Source organism: Siphateles boraxobius, unplaced genomic scaffold (assembly GCF_051911475.1).
Source record: "Siphateles boraxobius isolate OS27281-9 unplaced genomic scaffold, OSU_SipBor_1 32, whole genome shotgun sequence".
Lineage (NCBI taxonomy): Eukaryota > Metazoa > Chordata > Actinopteri > Cypriniformes > Leuciscidae > Siphateles > Siphateles boraxobius.
Genome location: NW_027508942.1, coordinates 6760505 through 6782500, shown reverse-complemented (window position 1 = coordinate 6782500; position 21996 = coordinate 6760505). Strand labels below are relative to the sequence as shown.

Below are 21996 nucleotides of genomic sequence, written 5' to 3'. Positions count from 1 at the left end.
GAGACATCAGAGACTGAATCTGCACGTATGAACATGTTTCTACACGTGTAAGTTTCACACAATCACCTCAATTGTGCTCAGTGTGAATTATTAATACCAGCGATTCTTTGATCAGTTCATTGCAAAAACTGATGTTCTTCCTCAGTGTTTCTGTTTTCCAGCACAAATATATAAACATTCTTAACACATCTTTCCCTCGCCCTAAAATTATTCTTCATTTCTTTTTGTCCAGGAAGCTTATTTTATTTCATTTTGATGATATTTTTTCTATTTTGTAATGCAATTATTTTGGAGATTTTTTTACAATTTTTTATATTATTTACCTTTCAATTACTAGATTTGATCAATAAATAATAAATAAATAGTAATTTAAGCACATTCCTCACATTCACCCTTTTAAGTCAGCTCAAAATATCTTACATTGAGTGTCTTTGCCGACCGCTTGTGGAAATAATAATATATCATGATATTTCATGACTCCAGATGGCCTTATATCTCTATGTGGAGTAAATGAGCTGTTCCGCTGGGTCCTAAAGTCAGTTTACTCAGAGTGCATTCACATACACATGTAGACATTATAATATCATTTTATGGTAAATAGCATTTTTAGGTTTTTCTATGTGTACTGAAACATTCGTCACATTCCATTCAACCGGTTCAAGTGCGACAAAAGTCTTGGACCCCTCTGATGAACACTTAAAAAAAAAAAACGACGGAGTTTCGGGTCAAAATGACCCAAGGGAAGGACGATGGTTTTAAATCAGGATACATCTACTGGAGAAGCAAAATTACTGAAGATATTAAGTCTTATTTAAGTTTGTGTTTAAAACAAGAACGAATATCATTCATATATATGATGTATGAATATTGTCTGTACTTACAGGATCTGACAGATTCAGCCGCAGCGTCTTTCTTCAGCGACTCGTCGGTCTGAGTTTCCCGCATCTGCAAACAAACACACACACACACACACACACGTGAGCTTTAGACACTGAACACACACGACACAGAGTCTCGAGGAGCGACGGCGTTTAACTTGATCAGCTCTTTCAGGTATTCAGTTCGACTGTGCGTGTGTGTGTGTGTGTGTGTGTGTGTGTGAGAGAGGAGTCAGTGTGTGTGTGTGTGTGTGAGGAGTCTGTGTGTGTGTGTGTGTGTGTGCATTTACCTTGATCAGCTCTTTCAGGTATTCAGCTCGACTCATCAGACTCTTGATCTGCAGAGACACATAAGAAACAGATCAACTCTGAGTGTGTGTGTGTGTTTGAGTGAATGTGAGTGAGTGTGTGTGTGAAGGTCCGAGCGTCTGTGTTTTCTCTCGGAGCATGAGCTGTTGTTTTTAGCTGAGGGCCGAATATCACAGTGGTGACATCATTAAAACAACAGGTCATGTGATCTGGACGAGTTTAGGGAAGAAAGGAAACATCCAGCACATCGTAACAAGATTAGTATTTTAGTAACGTTTAATTTACGTACAATTTTTAGGCAAGTAACAGTAGTGTAATTTAAACAAATTAATCCTCATTAAAGTTATTCAGTCGCGAGTGTGAGTGAGTGTGAGTTTAATTAACATTAAAAACACAAACAGCAGCAATATTATACTGCTGTCACTTTAAGAGCGAATGCACGGATCCAATATACTGATACACATGCGTTTACTATCTCAACTGGTGTGTGTGTGTGTGAGAGAGTGTGTTGTGTGTGTGTGTGTGTGTGTGTGAGAGAGTGTGTGTGTGTGTGTGAGAGAGAGTGTGTGTGTGTTGTGTGTGTGCGTGTGAGACTGTGTGTGTGTGAGAGTGTGTGTGTGTGTGTGAGTGTGTGTTGTGTGTGTGAGTGTGAGAGTATGCGTGTTGTGTGTGAGTGTTAGAGTGTGTGTGTTTTGTGTGTGTGAGTGAGTGAGTGTGAGAGTGTTTGTGTGTGTGTGAGAGAGTGTGTTGTGTGTGTGTGTGTGTGTGAGTGTGAGAGTATGTGCTCTTGTTTTCATGATAACTGAGGACATTTTTATGATAACACACCTTCAATATGAGAACACTCGGAAAAATGAGGACATTTCATGATTCCTCATATTTCAAATGGCTTTAAAAACATACTAAGCAGTGTTTTATTAAAAATGTAAAAATGCAGAATGTCTCCTGTGATGGGTAGGTTTAGGGATAGGGGCAGTGTGTGTGTGTGTGTGTGTGTGTGTGTGTGTGTGTGTGTGTGTGTGTGATGGGTAGGTTTAGGGATAGGGGCAGTGTGTGTGTGTGTGTGTGTGTGTGTGATGGGTAGGTTTAGGGATAGGGGCAGTGTGTGTGTGTGTGTGATGGGTAGGTTTAGGGATAGGGGCAGTGTGTGTGTGTGTGTGTGATGGGTAGGTTTAGGGATAGGGGCAGTGTGTGTGTGTGTGTGTGATGGGTAGGTTTAGGGATAGGGGCAGTGTGTGTGTGTGTGTGTGTGTGATGGGTAGGTTTAGGGATAGGGGCAGTGTGTGTGTGTGTGTGTGTGTGATGGGTAGGTTTAGGGATAGGGGCAGTGTGTGTGTGTGTGTGTGTGATGGGTAGGTTTAGGGATAGGGGCAGTGTGTGTGTGTGTGTGTGTGTGTGTGTGTGATGGGTAGGTTTAGGGATAGGGGCAGTGTGTGTGTGTGTGTGTGATGGGTAGGTTTAGGGATAGGGGCAGTGTGTGTGTGTGTGTGTGTGTGTGTGTGTGTGTGATGGGTAGGTTTAGGGATAGGGGCAGTGTGTGTGTGTGTGAGTGTGTGTGATGGGTAGGTTTTGGGATGGGGCAGTGTGTGTGTGTGTGTGATGGGTAGGTTTAGGGATAGGGGCAGTGTGTGTGTGTGATGGGTAGGTTTAGGGATAGGGGCAGTGTGTGTGTGTGTGTGATGGGTAGGTTTAGGGATAGGGGCAGTGTGTGTGTGTGTGTGTGTGTCTGAGTGTGTGTGTGATGGGTAGGTTTAGGGATAGGGGCAGTGTGTGTGTGTGTGTGTGTGTGTGATGGGTAGGTTTAGGGATAGGGGCAGTGTGTGTGTGTGTGTGTGTGTGTGTGTGTGTGTGTGTGTGTGTGTGTGTGTGTGTGTGTCTGAGTGTGTGTGTGATGGGTAGGTTTAGGGATAGGGGCAGTGTGTGTGTGTGTGTGTGTGTGTGTGTGTCTGAGTGTGTGTGTGATGGGTAGGTTTAGGGATAGGGGCAGTGTGTGTGTGTGATGGATAGGTTTAGGGATAGGGGCAGTGTGTGTGTGTGTGTGTGAGAGTTTGTCTGTGAGAGTGTGTGTGTGAGTGATTCTGTTATAAAAACACTCATTAGGGTGGAGCTGGCAGTGAACACATGCATTAGTCTTGCGTTTACACTTCTGACCGGAGAGTAACCGGCTCCGTGTGTCTTTAAGAAGCTCAGATATGGAAGGAGCGCGTCGGGGAACAGAGACAGAGAGACACGCGTCATAATCTGAAAACCACACGCACAGAGACATTGAATTGACATTGACATTGAATACAGGAAATTGAAACCGAGCGCAACGCGTCATTATTCTGAGAACTAACGTAATAATAGCTTAGCTTACAGAAATATAATAATTAAAACTGATATATTTGACTTACCAGTGACTAATTGTTAACTGCACACGTAGTGTATTTTAGTGCATACTGAGTGTCAGAATCACACAATTTACCAATTCGCTGAGCCTGAATCCACTTCGGTGTCCTTAAACACTCGTTTTTTAAGGTCGACATCTTAAAAGCTTCGATCTTGTTTGCTGTACACCTGGTCACATAGCAGCTTTTAGACATTGTTTAGTTTTTTGTTATAAGTCATAAATGACCAGGAGGCAGCTTCACACAATGGAGTCAATGGAGACGGTTGGGTTGTTTCCCCCCGGTGTGGGCGTGGCCTAAACGCGCTCTGTCTCGTTGTGTCTGCTGTACGTGAGCTCCGGTCTCGAGCTGATGAGAGTCGTATGGGGTTTGACCCGTCCAGAATAAACACTCGTAAACACTGATCATCTCACCTCGCTGTGGAGCAGTTCTCTGCGCCGGCCTTGGGCTTCAGCTGGAGACAGAGAGAGAGAGAGAGACACTAAAGCTCGTCTTCAGCTGTCCTCTACTACACAACACAACAACACCACCAATATAGCTGCAACAATGAGTAATTAAAGACATGATTTTAAGCACAATGCATTAAAAAATCATGAATACAGTCACTAGTAATTGTTCAATAGTTTATCATTTTCGACCAACAGGTGGCGCTGTGACTAAAATGATGTGGTGTGGTCAGAGTCAGTTGACAATGACACAAAGTTTGGTGTCGATACGCCAAACGATTGTAGAGATACAGTTGTTTTGGCATCATGCCGTCAACTTTGTTGATGCGGTGTACAAAAACGGTTTCTTCTATCAACACGAAAAAACCATAACTATTTGCCGGCATGGATGAAAATCGAACAAACAAATTGAACAAACAGTCTAGGAAAAGTTTGAAAAAGTAGGTTCTTAAAGAAAATCAAAACGGTGGACAGGAAGTTTGGCCGACTGTAGCAAAATTGGTATCTATGTTCTCGCACGACCCAAGGAATATATTAGGACAAGTTTCATTAAATAGGCTAATTTCATCAAAAGTCATTAACATTTTTGGAAATTGTATTATAACTTTTGACCATAGGGTCAAAGGAAACTTTTTGAGTACTGTAAAGGTCATGTTGCCGAAGACACATTGAGTTTCTTTATGATATGCCAATGTGTTAGTAAAATATAGTATTTTAAGACAAAATTCACAATGGGCGATATGGGATAATTGGGTATCGTTTAACTATCGAATCTAAAGAGACCAGTTGAGTGATTTTTTGGCCAAATCGTTCAGAAGTTTTAAGCAAAAATGTCCATATCTCCTGACCACTTGGTGTCACTGTGCCGAAACTGTGCAGGTAGCCTCAGGTCATGGATGTTAAAACACACACCAAGTTTGGTCAGAATACGCTAAAGCGCTGCGGAGATATAGCCTCGTGTTCATTTTGGCGTTCTCTTTGTCGCATTCGTTTGCACATTATTCGAGAACGGTCTGATGAATCTAGTTAAATTCCAGTGTTCATTTTGACAGCAAATTTTGATTTAGTTTTAGTCATATTTTAGACATCTGAATCGTTTATTAACCCTACTTTTAGTCTAGTTTTAGGCGACGAAATACAATAAGATTTTAGTCGTCTAAAATCGAATGGGTTTAGTTAAATTGTAATGCATTCATTTAGAATTTCTCTAAAATTTCCAAACCGTTTATATACTCCTAGAGAAAACATCTATTAACCTGTTAATATGAATGATTTGAAAGTTTGAACATGCAATAGAGACACAGATTTAATTGCTGTGACAAAAAAAAATCTTTAAAATGTTGTTGAAGAAAATAACACTGTTAAATTCCATAGCGTTTTGTCAACATGGTCTGAAGATGATCTGGTGCGATTTTCGTAAAAAATTGGAGCAACGGTCTGGGAGTAGTTCAAAGAAAATTCAAAATGGCGTAAAACATTTTACGATGGAAAATTATAGGTAAAATTACAATAATATGGTGCAATAGAGTAATCTTGAGCCAAGGAATCAGACGGAAAAATTTTGTTTCTAGCACTTATGGTTCAAAAGTTATTAACATAAACGTGAGTGCAAATTTGTACAGTTGGTGACGCTACTGTGATTGAGTTAGAGACTCAAAATTTGCTATGGTTAATGTTCAGACTGTCCTCTTTCTCTGTGCCAAATTTCATAACTTTGGCTCATGGACCTTCAAACCCCTGACGCTACCTGCAAGAGTAAAGGGCTGTTCACACCAAGAGCATTAACTATAACGATAACTATATTTGCGTCCACACCAACGAACGATAACAGTCTGTTTATTCTAAGCTCGTGCGCTGCGGTTTCAAAGTGTGTACAACGTCTTTGAACATGTTTCTGCTGTTCTTGTTGCATTTACAGGCTTTAACCAGCAGATGTCCTCAGCATACTGTGTTTGGAGTGAAGCTAGCTTAATCGATCTAATAATCTAACAGGGAATTCAACTGATGTAGTCAATATAGTGGAATAAAAATGAAAATATCCATTTTCTTGAAGACAAGCTTGACTTGTTAAAAAGTGCTGTGTTTTTCTGTACCTCAGCGATGAACTTCTCCGCAATGTCGTCTGCCATTTTAAATGCGCGAGCCGTTAAATTAGAATCGATTTTGATTGGCTGTCAGTGTTTTATTGTTCAACAGTTTTATAGTTAGAACTATCGTTATCGTCCTGGGTGTAAACGGCCTTAAAAACTGAGCAGTGAAGAAAGGTTTCTCAACCAGGCTTATTATGCCAGAGTCTGGCACATCGAGCCCTGGAGCGTCTGTGTTTTGATTAGCCTAGCGCTGGCATTAGCGCCGCGACAGATCAACAGCGGGAGCGTAGCAGTGAAAGAGTCTCGGGTCTCGTTCTCTGAGCTTACATCATCCTTAAGCCTCGAGCGCTTCAAGAGATAACAGTTTTCATTTGTTTCAGTGTTTAATAACACTGAGAGCTGATCTCAATGAGATCCAGATGGCAGCGAGATCGTACCACACACGCCGTCCTGGCACACACTCATCGCCACATCTGGACTGGGGTGTTTCGTGTGTGTGTGTGTGTGTGTGTGTGTGTGTGTGTAACTGTACCTGCCAGTGCCAAGAGTAGATCGCCCAAACTCTGCTGGTATAAATCAAGAGTGTCGTAGTCCTCCGCTCCGCTCTCCTCCTGCACACACAGCCCATCGCAAGTCCATTACCCATCATGCAACACTGCAGCTCACATGACACATTGTTGGGGGTAACTCAATACATGTAACTTGAGTTAAATAATCAGATTACTTTTACAAGTAACTAGTAAAGTGACGCATTCGTCTTTCAATTTACAACAAAACTTCTAAGTTACTTTTTCACATTTATTGACTGACAGCTCTCTGAGAGAAAAAGTGAGGACGTGCGTGTGTGTGTGTGTGTGTGTGTGTGTGTGTGTGTGTGTGTGTGTGTGTAAACATGATGGTTATTCTAGTTCTAGACTAAAGGTGAACATGGATGTACTCGTCTCACTTGCATAAAAACATTCAGTATTCCTCAAAATGAAATAAACAGTAAAATGCAATCTCAGAATTTTACGCAGAACTTTTATAATTAACTATATTAAATTACATTAATATACTTTATGTATTTAATCTCACTTTATTAACCAATGTCTTTGCTGTTGACCTTCAATGATCTAATTCAACCATATTAATAAGCAAAAATGACTTTAGATTAGATTTAGAAATAAGAGTGTTGAACTTCCTTCTGTATCCTATAGTTCTGTAATCCAGAATAACAGCCGAAGCTGAAAGGTTTTTTTGAGCGGCACAATCTACTGTTCTCTACACTACATCTAATCTACTATACTCTACATCTACTCTATTCTACCTCCACTGTACTCTACTGTACAGGAGTAAATATGCATATCCTTCAGCCTGAGGATTATTCACTTCACTTTTGGTGTGAAAGGGCCTTTACATTTGCCAAAAATAGAAGTAACGCAATTAGTTACTTTTTTTGGGAGTAACTCAATATTGTAATGCATTACTTTTAGAAGTAACTTTCCCAACACTGTTTATTTGTATAGGGCTTTTCACAATACACATCCTATCAAAGCAGCTTTACAGAAAATGCATGAGTCCATATTACAATTTAGAGTGACCTGTTATCAGAGGAAACTGTCTAAGTTGTGTATTTCAGATATATACAAAATCGCAATTAGCTAAATTAAACAATGCAATAATTTATTACAGAAACAATGAACTCATTGAAGTTATCAAAACTAGTTTGTTAACAAATGATTATGACATTTAAAATGTAAAATTAGCATTATTTAGTATATATTATATGTCATATATTAGTCTAAATGAGTGATTATAACACTCACCCGGGCAACAGCAGCGGACGCCACTTCCAGAGCGATCAGAAGACGAGGCTGATCTCTGCACATCTCTGTGGAGTTACACACTCTGTCACTGGTTTATGGTGTTACACAGGGTTCTACACACTCTGTCACTGGTTTATGGTGTTACACAGGGTTCTACACACTCTGTCACTGGTTTATGGTGTTACACAGGGTTCTACACACTCTGTCACTGGTTTATGGTGTTACACAGGGTTCTACACACTCTGTCACTGGTTTATGGTGTTACACAGGGTTCTACACACTCTGTCACTGGTTTATGGTGTTACACAGGGTTCTACACACTCTGTCACTGTTTTATGGTGTTACACAGGGTTCTACACACTCTGTCACTGCTAGTGTATGGTGTTACACAGGGTTCTACACACTCTGTCACTGCTGGTTTATGGTGTTACACAGGGTTCTACACACTCTGTCACTGATGGTTTATGGTGTTACACAGGGTTCTACACACTCTGTCACTGCTGGTTTATGGTGTTACACAGGGTTCTACACACTCTGTCACTGCTGGTTTATGGTGTTACACAGGGTTCTACACACTCTGTCACTGCTGGTTTATGGTGTTACACAGGGTTCTACACACTCTGTCACTGCTGGTTTATGGTGTAACACAGGGTTCTACACACTCTGTCACTGGTTTATGGTGTTACACAGGGTTCTACACACTCTGTCACTGCTGGTGTATGGTGTTACACAGAGTTCTACACACTCTGTCACTGGTTTATGGTGTTACACAGGGTTCTACACACTCTGTCACTGCTGGTTTATGGTGTTACACAGGGTTCTACACACTCTGTCACTGGTGTATGGTGTTACACAGGGTTCTACACACTCTGTCACTGGTTTATGGTGTTACACAGGGTTCTACACACTCTGTCACTGGTTTATGATGTTACACAGGGTTCTACACACTCTGTCACTGGTTTATGGTGTTACACTGGGTTCTACACACTCTGTCACTGCTGGTTTATGGTGTTACACAGGGTTCTACACACTCTGTCACTGCTGGTTTATGGTGTTACACAGGGTTCTACACACTCTGTCACTGCTGGTTTATGGTGTAACACAGGGTTCTACACACTCTGTCACTGGTTTATGGTGTTACACAGGGTTCTACACACTCTGTCACTGCTGGTGTATGGTGTTACACAGAGTTCTACACACTCTGTCACTGGTTTATGGTGTTACACAGGGTTCTACACACTCTGTCACTGCTGGTTTATGGTGTTACACAGGGTTCTACACACTCTGTCACTGGTGTATGGTGTTACACAGGGTTCTACACACTCTGTCACTGGTTTATGGTGTTACACAGGGTTCTACACACTCTGTCACTGGTTTATGATGTTACACAGGGTTCTACACACTCTGTCACTGGTTTATGGTGTTACACTGGGTTCTACACACTCTGTCACTGCTGGTTTATGGTGTTACACAGGGTTCTACACACTCTGTCACTGCTGGTTTATGGTGTTACACAGGGTTCTACACACTCTGTCACTGCTGGTTTATGGTGTTACACAGGGTTCTACACACTCTGTCACTGCTGGTTTATGGTGTTACACAGGGTTCTACACACTCTGTCACTGCTGGTTTATGGTGTTACACAGGGTTCTACACACTCTGTCACTGGTTTATGGTGTTACACAGGGTTCTACACACTCTGTCACTGCTGGTTTATGGTGTTACACAGGGTTCTACACACTCTGTCACTGCTGGTTTATGGTGTTACACAGGGTTCTACACACTCTGTCACTGGTTTATGGTGTTACACAGGGTTCTACACACTCTGTCACGGGTTTATGGTGTTACACAGGGTTCTACACACTCTGTCACTGCTGGTTTATGGTGTTACACAGGGTTCTACACACTCTGTCACTGGTTTATGGTGTTACACAGGGTTCTACACACTCTGTCACTGCTGGTTTATGGTGTTACACAGGGTTCTACACACTCTGTCACTGGTTTATGGTGTTACACAGGGTTCTACACACTCTGTCACTGCTGGTTTATGGTGTTACACAGGGTTCTACACACTCTGTCACTGGTTTATGGTGTTACACAGGGTTCTACACACTCTGTCACGGGTTTATGGTGTTACACAGGGTTCTACACACTCTGTCACTGCTGGTTTATGGTGTTACACAGGGTTCTACACACTCTGTCACTGCTGGTGTATGGTGTTACACAGGGTTCTACACACTCTGTCACTGCTGGTTTATGGTGTTACACAGGGTTCTACACACTCTGTCACTGGTTTATGGTGTTACACAGGGTTCTACACACTCTGTCACTGGTGTATGGTGTTACACAGGGTTCTACACACTCTGTCACTGCTGGTTTATGGTGTTACACAGGGTTCTACACACTCTGTCACTGGTTTATGGTGTTACACAGGGTTCTACACACTCTGTCACTTCTGGTTTATGGTGTTACACAGGGTTCTACACACTCTGTCACTGCTGGTTTATGGTGTTACACAGGGTTCTACACACTCTGTCACTGATGGTTTATGGTGTTACACAGGGTTCTACACACTCTGTCACTGCTGGTTTATGGTGTTACACAGGGTTCTACACACTCTGTCACTGCTGGTTTATGGTGTTACACAGGGTTCTACACACTCTGTCACTGCTGGTTTATGGTGTTACACAGGGTTCTACACACTCTGTCACTGCTGGTTTATGGTGTTACACAGGGTTCTACACACTCTGTCACTGATGGTTTATGGTGTTACACAGGGTTCTACACACTCTGTCACTGCTGGTTTATGGTGTTACACAGGGTTCTACACACTCTGTCACTGCTGGTTTATGGTGTTACACAGGGTTCTACACACTCTGTCACTGATGGTTTATGGTGTTACACAGGGTTCTACACACTCTGTCACTGATGGTTTATGGTGTTACACAGGGTTCTACACACTCTGTCACTGCTGGTTTATGGTGTTACACAGGGTTCTACACACTCTGTCACTGATGGTTTATGGTGTTACACAGGGTTCTACACACTCTGTCACTGCTGGTGTATGGTGTTACACAGGGTTCTACACACTCTGTCACTGGTGTATGGTGTTACACAGGGTTCTACACACTCTGTCACTGGTGTATGGTGTTACACAGGGTTCTACACACTCTGTCACTGCTGGTGTATGGTGTTACACAGGGTTCTACACACTCTGTCACTGCTGGTTTATGGTGTTACACAGGGTTCTACACACTCTGTCACTTCTGGTGTATGGTGTTACACAGGGTTCTACACACTCTGTCACTGCTGGTTTATGGTGTTACACAGGGTTCTACACACTCTGTCACTGCTGGTTTATGGTGTTACACAGGGTTCTACACACTGTGTCACTGCTGGTTTATGGTGTTACACAGGGTTCTACACACTCTGTCACTGCTGGTTTATGGTGTTACACAGGGTTCTACACACTCTGTCACTGCTGGTTTATGGTGTTACACAGGGTTCTACACACTCTGTCACTGGTTTATGGTGTTACACAGGGTTCTACACACTCTGTCACTGATGGTTTATGGTGTTACACAGGGTTCTACACACTCTGTCACTGCTGGTTTATGGTGTTACACAGGGTTCTACACACTCTGTCACTGATGGTTTATGGTGTTACACAGGGTTCTACACACTCTGTCACTGATGGTTTATGGTGTTACACAGGGTTCTACACACTCTGTCACTGCTGGTGTATGGTGTTACACAGGGTTCTACACACTCTGTCACTGCTGGTTTATGGTGTTACACAGGGTTCTACACACTCTGTCACTGCTGGTTTATGGTGTTACACAGGGTTCTACACACTCTGTCACTGGTGTATGGTGTTACACAGGGTTCTACACACTCTGTCACTGCTGGTGTATGGTGTTACACAGGGTTCTACACACTCTGTCACTGCTGGTTTATGGTGTTACACAGGGTTCTACACACTCTGTCACTGCTGGTTTATGGTGTTACACAGGGTTCTACACACTCTGTCACTGATGGTTTATGGTGTTACACAGGGTTCTACACACTCTGTCACTGATGGTTTATGGTGTTACACAGGGTTCTACACACTCTGTCACTGCTGGTTTATGGTGTTACACAGGGTTCTACACACTCTGTCACTGATGGTTTATGGTGTTACACAGGGTTCTACACACTCTGTCACTGCTGGTGTATGGTGTTACACAGGGTTCTACACACTCTGTCACTGCTGGTTTATGGTGTTACACAGGGTTCTACACACTCTGTCACTGCTGGTTTATGGTGTTACACAGGGTTCTACACACTCTGTCACTGCTGGTTTATGGTGTTACACAGGGTTCTACACACTCTGTCACTGCTGGTTTATGGTGTTACACAGGGTTCTACACACTCTGTCACTGATGGTTTATGGTGTTACACAGGGTTCTACACACTCTGTCACTGATGGTTTATGGTGTTACACAGGGTTCTACACACTCTGTCACTGCTGGTTTATGGCGTTACACAGGGTTCTACACACTCTGTCACTGATGGTTTATGGTGTTACACAGGGTTCTACACACTCTGTCACTGATGGTTTATGGTGTTACACAGGGTTCTACACACTCTGTCACTGCTGGTGTATGGTGTTACACAGGGTTCTACACACTCTGTCACTGCTGGTTTATGGTGTTACACAGGGTTCTACACACTCTGTCACTGCTGGTTTATGGTGTTACACAGGGTTCTACACACTCTGTCACTGCTGGTTTATGGTGTTACACAGGGTTCTACACACTCTGTCACTGCTGGTTTATGGTGTTACACAGGGTTCTACACACTCTGTCACTGCTGGTTTATGGTGTTACACAGGGTTCTACACACTCTGTCACTGCTGGTTTATGGTGTTACACAGGGTTCTACACACTCTGTCACTGCTGGTTTATGGTGTTACACAGGGTTCTACACACTCTGTCACTGCTGGTTTATGGTGTTACACAGGGTTCTACACACTCTGTCACTGCTGGTTTATGGTGTTACACAGGGTTCTACACACACTGTCACTGCTGGTTTATGGTGTTACACAGGGTTCTACACACTCTGTCACTGGTTTATGGTGTTACACAGGGTTCTACACACTCTGTCACTGGTTTATGGTGTTACACAGGGTTCTACACACTCTGTCACTGCTGGTTTATGGTGTTACACAGGGTTCTACACACTCTGTCACTGATGGTTTATGGTGTTACACAGGGTTCTACACACTCTGTCACTGCTGGTTTATGGTGTTACACAGGGTTCTACACACTCTGTCACTGCTGGTTTATGGTGTTACACAGGGTTCTACACACTCTGTCACTGCTGGTTTATGGTGTTACACAGGGTTCTACACACTCTGTCACTGCTGGTTTATGGTGTTACACAGGGTTCTACACACTCTGTCACTGCTGGTGTATGGTGTTACACAGGGTTCTACACACTCTGTCACTGGTTTATGGTGTTACACAGGGTTCTACACACTCTGTCACTGCTGGTTTATGATGTTACACAGGGTTCTACACACTCTGTCACTGCTGGTTTATGGTGTTACACAGGGTTCTACACACTCTGTCACTGCTGGTTTATGGTGTTACACAGGGTTCTACACACTCTGTCACTGCTGGTTTATGGTGTTACACAGGGTTCTACACACTCTGTCACTGCTGGTGTATGGTGTTACACAGGGTTCTACACACTCTGTCACTGGTTTATGGTGTTACACAGGGTTCTACACACTCTGTCACTGCTGGTTTATGGTGTTACACAGGGTTCTACACACTCTGTCACTGCTGGTTTATGGTGTTACACAGGGTTCTACACACTCTGTCACTGATGGTTTATGGTGTTACACAGGGTTCTACACACTCTGTCACTGCTGGTTTATGGTGTTACACAGGGTTCTACACACTCTGTCACTGCTGGTTTATGGTGTTACACAGGGTTCTACACACTCTGTCACTGCTGGTTTATGGTGTTACACAGGGTTCTACACACTCTGTCACTGCTGGTTTATGGTGTTACACAGGGTTCTACACACTCTGTCACTGCTGGTTTATGGTGTTACACAGGGTTCTACACACTCTGTCACTGGTTTATGGTGTTACACAGGGTTCTACACACTCTGTCACTGCTGGTTTATGGTGTTACACAGGGTTCTACACACTCTGTCACTGCTGGTTTATGATGTTACACAGGGTTCTACACACTCTGTCACTGCTGGTTTATGGTGTTACACAGGGTTCTACACACTCTGTCACTGCTGGTTTATGGTGTTACACAGGGTTCTACACACTCTGTCACTGCTGGTTTATGGTGTTACACAGGGTTCTACACACTCCGTCACTGGTTTATGGTGTTACACAGGGTTCTACACACTCTGTCACTGCTGGTTTATGGTGTTACACAGGGTTCTACACACTCTGTCACTGCTGGTTTATGGTGTTACACAGGGTTCTACACACTCTGTCACTGCTGGTTTATGGTGTTACACAGGGTTCTACACACTCTGTCACTGCTGGTTTATGGTTTTATCTACTTTTTTGGATTTTAAGGACTTCAATCAGCACTTATCAAACAATATCTTTATTATTTGTAACTCAAATTACACTTCACTTCATAGAGATCAATCCATTGGCCAGGCATGGGATGCCATCCTCATACTTCCTTATTCAAACTAATTTTTTCCATTTATATATGACTGACCTGAAGAATGAAAGTTGTATTATATACTTATCATAAACTTCACATCATGCTCATAGCTTTATATCTCAGACTGGCTGCAGCTTAGATTTTGCGTACATTTTTTAAAAATAATTTTCAATAATTCAATACCTCTTCAAAAATATGTCTGTTTTCATGTGTTTTCAAGCACTTTGCATGAACCCGGGTTAGATATTTGTAGTGTGGTACTGGTTACCTATTAATATGTTCCTGGTTGATTTTGCCGCCTCAAAACTGATTTTATTGTCCGATCTGACCAGAGCTTTGAGTTCCTCGGCTCGAGACACATACTGATTCACCTGAGAGAAAACAATAAAGATAAGAAACCATTCATTATCATAGAGTTCTCACGGGTATTAGAGTCACCTTCTGCCTCAGCGCTTCTTTCCTCAGTCTGTCTGGTTCATCTGAAAGCACAGAGACGAGGACGTGAGATCTGAGATCGATCTCATATATCAGAGAAACAGAGGCGCTTGTGTCTTACAGTGAATGGCAGGAACGAAGTGTTCAAGTGCACTACAGTAAAGCGACAGCGCTGTCGATCGCTCCCCGTCCTGGTCCTTCTGCACCGCCTGGGTCACCAGCGCTTTCTGCCAGACAGAACACAGGTCATGATCTGCGGCTATTAGACAGTCCCTCCAGAAGAACGCGATTATGCGATCGCATAATTCAATGCATAATCAGCCAAATCCGTAAATTTATGCGGGGCCGCATTTTTCCAAATACGCCGCACTTTCGCCGCATAAATTGCAGATTACCGCGCAAAATAAGCGGCGCTTGCATGATTTCATAATCCCCACATTTTCCTTGCAAAAGTCACATATATCTTTTTTTATATAGCGTTTACTTCACACACGAGCAGCCATTTCCCCCGTTGCCATGGGAACGTTATGAAGTGACGTAATTACGTGACGTGAACATCATCGAAAAGCTGTAAAACAGGAAGTACACCATTTTATTTTTTTATATTTTATTTTTCAAATTTTTACAGAAGTTGTAGCATATTCCTTTTGTTAAAGCTACTGAACTTGTTTGACTCATCAATGTTCTGTAAGTTTGAGCCGTGTGTTTATTAATGTCTGAAATAAAACTAGATGAGATTTAAATATTCCAGCACTTTCTGTGATGTGTTACACTTGCTTATCATAGGAAGTAATAAGAAATGACTCTACATTAAGGTTGTAGCCTAGTGAGAACAGGGTGTTGGGGAATCACTTTTCTTTCTCTTTTTCCATCAAACCGCAGTTTTTGCAATTTCATCGCATAAAATTGCATAAATATCCCGCATTATTCCATTGCATTTTTTAAGAAAACGTGCCGCATAATCAAGAGTTTTTGCCCACAACAATCACAAAAAAAACCCCGCAATTTTCTGGAAGGACTGATTAGATGCACCGATATGAAAATCCATGTCCCAAACACACAATTATAATGTTCTCAATATAATTTTATGTTGACTATATGACTATAATATCGGCTTTATTATATCGACCAAATTTTCTTATCGGGCCGATAACATTAAAAATGAACATATATCCAATGTATCATGCGTCTCTAATTAATATCTAATTGAATCAGGAAATCAGTGACAGCAAGCAGCTCTAAAATAAACACAAGCCTGTGTAATATAACTGTGATTGTGATCCGCGTGTGCGTGACGGTCTGACACTAGCCGGAGCAGCAGCGCTATCGCCACTTCAGCTCTAAAATAAACATGTGAATGTTAGTGTGAGTTGTGTTGATGATAACACACTCACGGCCTTCGCCAGGCTCTCGGCGCTGGGCATGTGCTCCAGATCCACGAACGCATGAAGGAAGAACTCGTGGAAGGAGATCCGTGTGTCCGGGTCTCTCTCCAGCAACCGGAGCAGAAGATCTCGACAGTCACGGGAAACTCTGGCTCCGGACGGCAGCTACGCGCACACACACACACACACACACACACACACACACACACACACACACACACGGAGGTTTGTTTTGCTATACTTGTGAGGACATTCCATAGGCGTAACTGTTTTTCTACTGTACAAACTGTATATTCTCTCCCCTACACTAACCCTACACCTAAACCTGCCCAACACACACACACACTAACCCGACCCCTAAACCTGCCCATCTCACACACACACACTAACCCGACCCCTAAATCTGCCCAACACACACACACACACACTAACCCGACCCATAAACCTGCCCACCTCACACACACACACACACACACACAAACCAGACCCCTAAACCTGCCCATCACACACACACTAACTCGACCCCTAAATCTGCCCATCACACACACACACACACTAACCAGACCCCTAAACCTGCCCATCACACACACACACACACACTAACCCGACCCCTAAACCTGCCCATCACACACACACACACACACACACACTAACCCGACCTCTAAACCTGCCCACCTCACACACACACACACACTAACCCGACCCCTAAATCTGCCCATCTCACACACACACACACTAACCCGACCCCTAAACCTGCCCAACACACACACACACACACTAACCCGACCCCTAAACCTGCCCACCTCACACACACACACACACTAACCCGACCCCTAAATCTGCCCATCTCACACACACACACTAACCCGACCCCTAAACCTGCCCATCACACACATACACAATAACCAGACCCCTAAACCTGCCCATCACACACACACACACACACTAACCCGACCCCTAAACCTGCCCATCACACACACACACACACACACACACACACACTAACCCGACCTCTAAACCTGCCCACCTCACACACACACACACACTAACCCGACCCCTAAATCTGCCCATCTCACACACACACACACTAACCCGACCCCTAAACCTGCCCAACACACACACACACACACACACTAACCCGACCCCTAAACCTGCCCACCTCACACACACACACACACTAACCCGACCTCTAAACCTGCCCACCTCACACACACACACACTAACCCGACCCCTAAATCTGCCCATCTCACACACACACACTAACCCGACCCCTAAACCTGCCCACCTCACACACACACACTAACCAGACCCCTAAACCTGCCCATCACACACACACACACACACACACACACTAACCAGATCCCTAAACCTGCCCATCACACACACACACACACACTAACCAGATCCCTAAACCTGCCCATCACACACACACACTAACCCGACCACTAAACCTGCCCATCACACACACACACACACACTAACCCGACCACTAAACCTGCCCATCACACACACACACACACACTAACCCGACCACTAAACCTGCCCATCACACACACACACTAACCCGACCCCTAAACATGCCCATCACACACACACACACTAACCCGACCACTAAACCTGCCCATCACACACACACACAATAACCCGAACCTAAATCGACCGATCACAGAAAACATTTTTAGATTTTTAATAAAACACTGTTTAGTGTGTTTTTAAAGCCATTTGAAATATTAGGACTCATGAAATGTCCTCTTAAATCTCGTTCACGTTGTAATACCAGTGTAATACCCATGTCATTACACAAAGTTCTGTCCTCAATCTCACACACACACACAGAGCACATTACATCAATGTCTGGAACAACTGCGCCATCTAGTGCTGACAGAGAGCACCTTGAAATTAACATTAACAGCTTTAATTTGATTATGGAATAATTGTGGTTTTTATTCTAAATGATCATCATTATTGTGTTAATAATGTTGAATGAGATCAGTGCCTCTTGCAGCTTCTCTTCTCTGATGACGAGGGCGGGGCTATAACCTGTCACTCACATGAGATCAGCCAATAGCAAACCACAACCATCCAATCAATTTCCCAGACACAATCAAGCCCCGCCCACATGTGTTCTTGTTCCAGAAACTTCCCTTCGTCACTAGATCTGTAAACGAGTCTCACCTCGACGGGTTTCTCACTGCGGATCTTCTCCTCCAGTTCAGCGAATGAGCGAGAGGCAAACGGAGCTCGTCCAAATAAAGCTTCTGCCCTCAGAAAGACACACACACACACAGGCGTTCAAAAACTTTGGAATAATTCAGATTTTGAAATGCTTTTGAAACCGTCACCAAGTCTGCGTTTATTTGACTAAAAACACAGTAAAAATTGTAAAATTGTATTATAATGTAAAACGGCTGTTTTCTATGAGAATATATAGTAGAGATGCACCGATATGAAAATTTTGGTCGATACCGATAATTATGTATATTTGAAAGCCGATAACCGATATATTGGCCAATAAATCTAAACCCAAATTTGTATATAATTTTTGAAAGCCTGATTACAAAAACAAAAGTCTCACTATTATAAGCCATATACCATACAGAGTTATATTGTTCTCATTATAATTTTATGTAGCCGATATGACAGACTGAACTGGATTTTCCTTTTCTGAAGTGATTTCAATCATATTTCAAGCAATTAAAATCCATCATGTTGAACAGTCGCATCTGAAGCGTCTGAGCTGAATGAAATAATACATTATTTATCAGCTTTAATATATCCGCTAAATTTTCTTATTGGGCCGATAATGCTAACATTAAAAATGAACAGATATCGGCCGATATATTGTGATCCCTAATATATAGTAAAGTGTAATTTATTCCTGTGATCAAAGCTGAATTTTCAGCATCATTACTCCAGTCTTCAGTGTCACATGATCCTTCAGAAATCACTATAATATGATGATTTGATGCTCAAGAAACATTTATGATAATAACACTAATTTTCATTATATGACCTTTAATTGAGTGAACTCACCGTAGAGAATGACCCCGACGGACCACAGATCCACTCGAGCGTCATAATGCCGTCGACACACCATCTCTGGAGCCATATAGAGCGGAGAGCCTCTGAGCGCGTGCTGCTCGTCCCACGGGCTCATGTACTGCGCAAAACCAAAATCTACACACACATTTAAAAAAAATTATATTAGATATAGAAGAGAAAAGAAAGTGTTAGTATTAATGGATCAAGTGTTGCAGAAAAAGAAGCATCTTCAGCCGTTTCTTGAAAATAGCCACGGACTCATACTGCACAAAACCCCAACCTACACACAGACACACACACACACACACACACACACACACACACACACACACACACACACACACACACACACAGACTCATTCATGCTATTGTGTCTGGGGAAAACTACATCATGTACCGTACAGTGCAGAAAGTGCAGAATTTTTTTTAAGCCAGTTGTTTGTATATTTTGCTGTAGTGTGTCAGTAGGGAATAGTGTGTGTGTGTGTGTGTGTGTGTGTGTGTGTGTGTGTGTGTGTGTGTGTGTGTGTGTGTGTGTGTGTGTGTGTGTGTGTGTGTGTGTGTGTGACGTCACCGTCGGCTGTTACACACACTGAGTTGCAGAAACACTGAGCGGCAGCATGTGTTTTCAGCCACGAAAAACACACAACGCATCTAAAACAGGAAAGAGCTTTGAGATTGACTGTATAAATAGATTTGACTATAAATCTGAGGTGTATTTTTACAGACTGCTGAAAGCTGCAGAACAGAAGCTAATGATCGTTGTAATTCACAGAAATAACGACTCCAGGCAGAGAAAGCTGGATTTGCAGTTTTCATTGTGTGCCAATACACTGAATTACGGGGTAGAATAACACACTATATATTGTATTGACAACTCAACAATTAAATATTTATCTTTGTTTATTCTGCATAATTGGATGTTTATAAATAAACACAGACAAAAACTGTACAAATTTTAAGGCTGGACGATATGATGATATATAACATTGATAAGTGATCAGATGGATTTAGACCTATATTGTATTATTGTATTTATATAAAGCGTTCACAGGTATATTGGCTTTATGTTTTTCCCCGACGTCGAAATCAGGCTCATTTGAATGTGAGGAAACACGATTCCTGCTGCATATCATGATCACTGGATCTTTGGTAAGTTGTAAGAAACACTATATCGAGTCCAAGCTTTAGTTTAAACTGATAATCGTTTGTTTTACAGTTTCCTCTATTAAATACAGTCGCACAGCAGCTCTTCTGACTCTCAGTCCGGCTGAGGGAGTGTGTCAATGCAAACCCTCTACATCAGTTTATATTGCCAAACAATCCTTTTGCAATTGATTTTAATAAACCAGTGAGGTTTTTGCATGCACAAGGAGTTTCAAGCATTTGTTGTACTCCAGAAGCACCTCCGGTGTACCTCAAGGCTCAGTCCTGGGCCCGCTTCTTTTCACTATCTATACGTTAACACAGATGCTATGGGTTAAATTTCCACTGTTATGCTGGATTCATGCTATGGTGAGATGCTGGGAAAAATAAATCACATGCAAGTTTCACCTGCGAGCTTTAATACGTTTCCACTCAGCAGAATGTTCTGAGGTTTGAGGTCCAGATGAGAGATGTTCTTCTCATGGAGAAACTGAAGAGCACATGCTGAAACACACACACACACACACACACACACACACACAACATCACTGCCTCTTGTTTCCTCATCTGAATCAGTCTGTATAAGTCATTTGTTTCATACCAATCTGCTGTAGGCAACGGCGCGCGACTCTCTCCGGAAGAATCCGTCGACTGCGGATAAAACTGGACAAATCTCCTCCCGAACACCATTCCAGGATCAGATAGATATTATCACTGTCCCACTGACAGATAGAGACAGGGATGAGAGTTATGGATCAGTATAATAACACACACAGACCTGAATGCTGGGAATCTGTACCTGGAAGTCTTTGAGCTGCACTATATGAGGATGACGGACCGTCTTCAGGATCTCAATCTCAGTCAGAAGATTTTCCATTGAGGTTTTATTGAGACTTTTCTTACTGACCACCTTCACAGCCACTGCTTCCCTGCTGTCAGTCTGCAATCAAACACTATGTCCATCAAAACACGCAGATCATCTATAACACACAATCACAATCAGGAATAATCACCTTTCTGAAAGCTTTATAAACTGTGGCGTATGTGCCGCTTCCCAGTTTCTCTGTGAGAATAAAGTCTTTGAGCTTCGGCGGAGCGAAACCCGCTGCCATCCTGAACCCACATCAATAATCAATAATCAATTATATTTACAGCACAGCGCTTTCTTCTGCTGCCCTGATCTGAGCCATTGCAGCGTTCGATTCAACCTCGGACTGTTAACTTTATATTATTAATAGTCATATATTATCTAATACATGAAATACATTTCATGAGCATGAAGCGCCGCGGTCTGTTTACTTCCGCACTGTGACGTCATCGCTTACATCACTGACACCTGCCGGCCAGATCTGGTACTGCCACAATTCATTTTTGCCATAATTTCTT

The 21996-nt window shown here is 42.7% G+C and overlaps 1 protein-coding gene across 3 annotated transcripts in view; it reads right to left on the bottom strand.

Moving 5' to 3' along the window:
* ulk3 (unc-51 like kinase 3) overlaps window positions 1–21948 on the bottom strand; it is a 22131-nt gene extending 183 nt beyond the window's left edge. The window contains exons 1-15 of one of the 3 annotated variants that reach the window (XR_013189673.1): window positions 21624–21929; window positions 21410–21550; window positions 21212–21332; window positions 21019–21114; window positions 19456–19599; window positions 18598–18680; window positions 16432–16587; window positions 15159–15264; window positions 15041–15081; window positions 14871–14973; window positions 7916–7980; window positions 6643–6721; window positions 3988–4028; window positions 1135–1216; window positions 882–1086 (exon numbers count right to left, since the gene is read on the bottom strand). Coding sequence is in view for 1 of the 3 variants with exons in the window: in XM_077194684.1 (XP_077050799.1) it covers window positions 882–945; window positions 1169–1216; window positions 3988–4028; window positions 6643–6721; window positions 7916–7980; window positions 14871–14973; window positions 15041–15081; window positions 15159–15264; window positions 16432–16587; window positions 18598–18680; window positions 19456–19599; window positions 21019–21114; window positions 21212–21332; window positions 21410–21550; window positions 21624–21722 (1387 nt within the window). In the remaining 2 variants the exon portion in view is untranslated. Of the gene's footprint in view, window positions 1–881; window positions 1087–1134; window positions 1217–3987; window positions 4029–6642; window positions 6722–7915; window positions 7981–14870; window positions 14974–15040; window positions 15082–15158; window positions 15265–16431; window positions 16588–18597; window positions 18681–19455; window positions 19600–21018; window positions 21115–21211; window positions 21333–21409; window positions 21551–21623 lie in introns of all 3 variants that reach the window. The other 2 variants (XR_013189674.1, XM_077194684.1) reach the window with 2 other exon arrangements.
* Between the last annotated feature and the right edge of the window lie 48 nt (window positions 21949–21996).